At 32.1% G+C, this 7,236-nt stretch overlaps 1 protein-coding gene and 1 pseudogene across 2 annotated transcripts in view; both read left to right on the top strand.

The window, feature by feature from the left end:
• PURG (purine rich element binding protein G) overlaps positions 1 to 7,236 on the top strand; it is a 31,975-nt gene that overhangs the window by 11,403 nt on the left and 13,336 nt on the right. Inside the window, exon 3 of one of the 2 annotated variants that reach the window (XM_011371981.2) lies at positions 4,618 to 4,858. The exons of the other annotated variant lie outside the window; for it this stretch is intronic. Within the exon in view, the coding sequence (XP_011370283.1) occupies positions 4,618 to 4,731 (114 nt within the window). The 3' untranslated portion in view covers positions 4,732 to 4,858. Of the gene's footprint in view, positions 1 to 4,617; positions 4,859 to 7,236 lie in introns of those variants that run through there. 2 annotated transcript variants of the gene reach the window in all.
• Positions 3,062 to 3,170, top strand: LOC111729172 (annotated as a pseudogene).

The following is a 7,236-nucleotide window of genomic DNA, read 5'->3' as shown; positions in this document are numbered from 1 at the left end:
TAAAGGCTAAAGCTTAAAATGCTGATTCTCTCTTAAGACGTGGTAAAAAACATGTTAATTTCTTTTAAAAACATATTTTCAGCATCTTCCTGTGTCTTACCTGTATGTGTAGATAGAGGAACTACATATATACTGTAGTATATTTGTGGTACTTTTTAAAAATTAACAATTGGTCCCACTGATTTAAATTTAGAAATACTTCACCTAGACACCCATCGAGCATATTATTTGAAAATATTACAAGCATATTTAAAAATAATTTATATTATGTGTGCCAACCTATAGATATTATGTAATTACTGTGCTGATCAAAATTAATAAAACCACATATTATATATATATCCATACAATTAATATATATGACTATACTAGAGCTTTCATTCTAGTGGATCACATCCTATTGGAAATACTAAATTAATTCATTTATAGGTATTTGGTAGTTCTGTGAGTTCATTAACTTCTTTTTGCAACTACTACCCATTCAGTTAGTGTTCCAAAACAATGAATGAATTTCTAATTGTGAGAAATATTAACTGCTGACGTAACAGAGATAGTGACCAACTCAAAAGGATCATTACAGGTGATATAACATTTTAATTCTCTATCCTGTCTGTATTATAGCTACAGTTTAAATCTTATGTTTTAAAAAATTTGTCTTTAAAAAATAAATAAAAATTTAAAAAATAATAAAAATATTTAAGTCTTAGAATTATAATCTGAGTAGGCTTCAGATTGAATAAAGATAGTAGATTTATAGATTTCAGCTCAACATGAGGGCAAACTTCAAGAAGTCTTGTTACCTCCCCATTACTGGACTTATTTAAGGCAGAGACTAGACATGCACTTAATGCAGGATGCATAAAGGGAAATATCAGGAAAAAATTAAATTGTTACTATCTTGAAGATTCTTTTTGAATCTGGAGACAATTTTGGGAATAATAGTGGAAACTTCAGGATTTCTGTTATTTACCAGGTTGAATAAAGTGTGATATCAATTTTTCTGGTATTATTCTGAAAACATATTAAGTAAAAGCATTTCCTCCTACTCATTTTTGCAAAACAACACAAATAGTTTTCAAAATTTTATGAGCTTTACTAATTAAATGAATTAGGCTAGGTTTTATGAAATTTGCCCTGAAAAATTCAGTCTAGCTTTTATAATTTTCGTAAGAAAATTTTCACTTTTAATCGTTTTTTTCAGGAACAATTATGTGCATAAGTTTAGTATTTATATTGCTATTTCAGAAGTAACATGCTACAGGTTTATTTGGAAAGACATAAGTGATAGTACAGTAAATCGGAAAACCGATAATTGGATATTATCAAATAAAGTATATCTTTATAAAAATCCAGATTAAATTCTATTTAAAGGTTAAAGCAATAAAATATTTTCATTCTCCGTTTTTTCTTGCACTAATTTAACTTAATATGGAAAAAAATAGTTTTTTAATTTTATCTTAAATTTTCTAAATTAGAGAACAAGTTTCCAAGTAAGTTGATTATTGCTGCAAACAATATGTGCGATTTTCTCCTTGAGAGTTTGAAGGCTTTGTAAAAGGCAGAAGAGTAGCTGTGTCAATAACAAATAAATTCAGGGATCCAGTATGAACCAATATAAAACTCAGTTTTCACTTTCAGAGTCCACTTTTTCTTATCACTTCTGCCAGTCATCTGTGCTTTCTTGTGATACTGTAACATTTCCAAGTTTTAAGTGAACAAATAATAATACCTTTTAGAGAGAGAGATCTGAATTGAAATGTATTATACCAAAGTCTATAAACTATATATACATTTCTAAATACTTAGCTAAGTAAATTTTGCTATGTACAAATATTAAGTGTGTGAGTGTGTGTATGTGTGCGAGTAAAATTATAAAGAGCTCGGTTCTTCCTCCACCCACCCCTCCCTGCCTCTGGAGAAGTAATGACAAATTGGTTTCATCTTGTTTGTTACTATAATTGATTGGCTGCCCTAAAGTGCTATGTCAAGAATTTGAAATCTGCATCTAGAAGGAAAGAGAGAAGACCAGCATTTATGTCAACTACTTGCTATTTGTCATCCCTGCGTTGAAGCTATAAAAATTCTCAGTGTAGTTCTAAAAATTTCAAACTTAACCAGACTGCTGGCTTTTGCAGCACAAACTACCATTTGACTCACCTAGGAATGAGTCTCTTCTAATGCTTCAAAGAGATTGCTCTAATCCAATAGTCCCTCCATTAAAAGCAGAGAATCGTCAATGTGCCTCAGAGGAACTCAAAGAATCATGGCCATAATGATGTCATCAAGAATATCCATAAGCATTAAACTCAACATTTGTCTCTGAGTTCTAACCTCCATTAAAATGACAACAGTTTCTCCCTTTAAAATTTAGTTCAGTCATTATCGACATTAGTGTACACCGTGTATTAAAAATGTTGGTTCTGGTTCCCACCACCAGAAATTCTGGTTTGGTTGGTCCAGAGTGGGTTTCAGAAATTGCCATTTTTGACTTGCTCTTTCTGATAAGAATGTCTGGAGGCCATTCTTTGTCATGGACTTAGACTTGCATCCTTTTTTCATTTTTCCAGCTGGAATTGTTTAGGTTTTAATCCTATCAGCCGTAACACCATGGGATAATGATTTTTTGGTTATGTTATGAACAAGTAATATCTTGAGCTCACTTTAAACACAGAGAGTCTAAATGCATAAATCTAAGTAGTTAAGATTTTGTACTCATTTTGGCTAGCTTTGTGGTACCGATCACTGGTAATGTTAGTTTCTCGCCCATCTCTTAAGCTCACATTCAAACTACTTGACACATAACCACTGACCGCATGCTCCCCAGATTTCATAACCAAACCATTATGAGCCTTTCCAGCTTGAGTCAAGTTCATAAGTGATTAGTCTTTTGCCTTCTCACAGGTTGACCCTCTAAATCTCAAATGAATTTTCTCAATGATTTTTTTTAGATATAAACTTACAATTTATTAAAAGTAGAAAAAATATCCTTAGTCTGAATATTTCACTTTTCTGGTCTTGTTCACCTTTTTAAAATTGTTCACCTTTTTAAAAAACACATACTGTCTATGGCTATGCTACCCTGAACACGCCTGATCTCGGCAGCTAAGCAGGGTCAGGCGTGATTAGTACTTGGATGGGAGACCACCTAGGAAGACCAGGTGCTGTAGACGTAAAAAAATAGAATTAAAAAACCACATACTTTATCATCTTAACAATTTCTTATTATTAACCATTCTTAATCATTTCCAAGTATATTGTTAAGAACATTCATTTTGTTGTACAACCAATCTCCAGAACTTTTTATCTTAGAAAACGAACTGTTCATAAAACAGTTCCCCGTCCCCTGCATTATTCTCTGGCAATGACCATTCTACTTCTCAACCTTTTTTTAAAAAAGCAAGATAGTTGCCTAACCCTTCTCCCATCAATAATGGGTTTTTTTCATTATCACTTAGCTCTTCAAGTATGATCCCTTATAGTATCCAGTATTGTAATTCTCACATGTAAAAAGATTTAAAATTGCAAAGCAATTGTGCTTATATTAAGAGATCCTCATAGTCTTTGGGTGACTGAAAATGAAGGATATTTTATCCTAGAAGCTTTCCACTGATTTACAGGGAACGCTAACCCTTTAATTCTCCAGGAGACTTAAGGGACTCCAGAGGGATACTTTGTACTTGTTTTGTTTGTGTGTTTGTTTGTTTATTGAAGGTTTAAGGTTAGAGTTACCAGGGCAATTAGCTATAAATCCTAGAATTTCTTTAGATTTTTTTCTATATATATTCTAGGATTGTTTTCACATTATTTATGTAGTAGATTGGAAATTTTTCTTGAATTTGACAGTGTTAATGTTCTATAAATGATTTCAAAATCTTGTTTAGTACAATATGAAGGTGTTCACCTTTAAGCAATTTTATCAGAAACAATTTGGGAGGAAATAGCATAAATAAAAGTGCATTTTCTGCAAATGGAGTGTTTCAAATGATATTTTCAAAATCATTGGCAGTAAGAAAAACCTCAACCCAAGAAACATTCTTAAAAACTCTTATTTTTTCAAGTTTTCTTCAAAAAATTTTTGTCTACTATTAAATTTTTTTCAAGAAATCAATAAAGTTTGAAATCCTGCAAGCAATATTCATCTAAATAACCAGAAATGCTACAATTATGAGTATTATGCCTATGATTTTGATGTAGGGAAAAAATTTACCTTTTCTTGGCCTAAATTATCTTGGAACTAACACAAAAACTAGTTGGTTGTGATTCCTGAATAATGATAACTGAATCTTTCTTCATTTTATGAATTTAACAATTTATAATATCAGTGTATTCAAAATGATTTTTTCAGACAAATGCAATTTATTTAGAACAATTTTAAATTCCTTAAGTTTTGTTAGCACCCAGATTGTTCTTTAATGATCTGCTATAATATACTGTTAATATTCACTTCAAAGAAAATTCTTTAGAATTAAATCTCATGACTCCTTTGATTTCCATTATAAAATCAGAAATGCGTTCTAAGCAAAGAGAAAAATGTTGTGAGTTGAAACAATTTAGTGAAAAAGTTGTGGTGCATCTGGTTCAGTAACATACTAAGCAATAACTTTTTTTTCTTTGCAGTGCTCCCATCACTATTTAAGATCTTTCTTCATTTCTTCACCATTATCACTCCGAAATCACAGAAATTCACTTGGTGCCACGCAATCCTCAGGGCACACACTGTCAGCAGCCTAGAACTTAATCTCTCCTCTGTAGTCTCTACCATAAGCTAGGCACTAATATTTTGTCAGTAGTAATCTTTATTTAATATAGTAAACTCCAGCTTGAAAATTCTTCAAGTTCTGAACTTTTTTTTGGACAATTATTTACCTACTTTAAAGATTACAATATAAAATTTACTTAGAATAAAGGATGTCTGTTTTGATTTATAATAACTAAAGCTAGTTTGCATTATTGTTCTTCATTATTATTAAACTGTACTCTTATTTAAGGTATCCTTTGAGTCATTAAGTAACTATGTGCAATTTGGTTTGTTAATCACCATTTATTGTTTGACTCATTTTTTTAAAAAGACCCAAATATTACATTTTATAATGTACCAAGCTGGGACTCTAGCAATACCTTCCATTTAGATGATTTGCTTGACTGGAGACATATTACATAAAATCTACATTTTATTTGGTGGAAATTTTTGATATTTTATGTGGAAAAAATGAATCTTAAGTAAACACAGAAATTGATTCTTAAATTAGATTTTCAATAATTTAATTCTAAATAACAAGTTAGTTTTAATTTTGTTATAAAATAACTATAAAATGAATGTGAATGCTAAATTACTTGCTATATTTGTGCTATACTTAATAAAGCCAAAACAATTCTAGTTGTGTATTTTTGGACTATTATTTTGAGCACGCATGGCATTGAGAGAATCTTAAGGCCTTGCCTTTGTTCTCCTGGTGTGCAGCAATGTGGTACAGAGGTCAGGGTGCTGAGTTATCGTTCAGAAACCCTTGCTCTGTGCCTTTTATCTGGGCTTGGGGCAAGTCATTTAACCTCTGTAGAGCCCAGCTTGCTTATCATCAATTGTGGGGATATTGGATCAGAGTAGATGATCCCTAAGAACCCTTTCAATTTCTGTATCCCTAGTCAGTGAAACTTCTCTTAAAGTTACCTGCGACTTCCTTCTGTGGACTTTTCTCATTTTCTCCCAGATCCTCCTTGTTTCATCTGACATTTATTGGCCATCTTTTCCTTCTCGGCGTCCTTCATATTTAGTTACAGTTGCTTTACTAACATGTTTCCGTGTACTGTTTCTCTAACTTGCCCAGTCTCCTTTTTGACCCTGCTACTCAATTTTATATATCTCTCTTGGCCCTGTACACAAACAGCTTTTTAAATAGGCAAGTCTTCTAGTTCTAAAAGACATTTTTTTAGACACAGCCTAAAAGGTGAGTAAATATAATTAAAATTTTAAACTTAGTTTCCCATATACAATCCTATCTTCTTAGCTTGAAGTTAAGTTTAAAATCGGAAACTGTTTCTTCCTCTTTTCTCCCTTCTATACGTAGCACTGTGCTGATTACCGAAATCGGCTCTCTTCACTTAATACCACTCACTGTTGCTGTCCCCATTTTGCCTTTGAAATCTGGTTGCTTCAGGATCACAGTACTTAACAGACAAAATGGCGACAAGTGGGAATGAGAGTGATAATTTAAAAATCTGTTAAGAAATACTATGTCACTTTATTTCAAAGACTGACAAATTAAGGTGTGGTAGAATATGGGATCTTTTGTTTCCTGCACATCCTGAATTTTTCTTCGGAAATGTTCTTTCCCTTCCTTAATAGATAAATGATCCTGTTCTCTTTACTGAATGGATATTCAGTGACTACTCTGTGCCAGGACCTATGATAGAGAATAAAGATACAGTAATTGACAAAATAAAAATGTTCCACTGCTATTTGCTTTAAGTGTGCCATGTCCAAAATTATTTGATTCAAAGCAACTTTTGGAGCTCAATCAAACTGTCATTTTTCATTCAACAGATATTAATCTGATTACCTGCCATGTGTCAGGCAGTGTGTTGGTATATATGAGAAGTGTGTTTGAAGCTGTCTATCATAAAATGCTGTATGTTATTTTTCCTTTAACAATTTATTCTGTAAATATGATTATCTACATTCTGTTATAGTGCTCAAAATATATTTTATTGATACAAATTTAGAGAGCTATAGTGATACTATTTTAAACATTAACTCTATCTTCCCATGCCAAATCTCATTTGATGTCCTAGTATGGAAATAATAATTATTTTTCATCTCATGTGCCTACTGTATTCAAGTGGTAATGACTTCCTGAACTCTAGGTAGGAGATGGTTGAGAAGCTCCATGCAGGCTCATCATAAAAGACTGCTGTGATTTCTGTGTGTGCATAGGGTATTGAATTGGGGAGAGGTTGAGGAAGGCAAGGAGTAGTGACATTTATATCACATATTTGTCCACCCTGCCCTAGGCTTTTGTGTACTCATCCTCACTTTAATTTTATTTCATTCTCATCACGTGTACAATATCTTCACAAACTCCTTTTCTCTATGTCTGGATTTACAAAAATCCATCAGTGTTCTCAACTATGAATGTCTTAGCCAAAAGAAGAAATAAGCCTGATTCTAACATGACTGTGTTAGTAAATCAGAAGTTGTAATAATTTTCACTGTAGATACATTGCAATAAAGAGCCAAAA

This window comes from Pteropus vampyrus, unplaced genomic scaffold (genome assembly GCF_000151845.1).
Source record: "Pteropus vampyrus isolate Shadow unplaced genomic scaffold, Pvam_2.0 Scaffold8, whole genome shotgun sequence".
NCBI lineage: Eukaryota > Metazoa > Chordata > Mammalia > Chiroptera > Pteropodidae > Pteropus > Pteropus vampyrus.
This window is presented reverse-complemented; position numbering and strand designations above follow the sequence as displayed.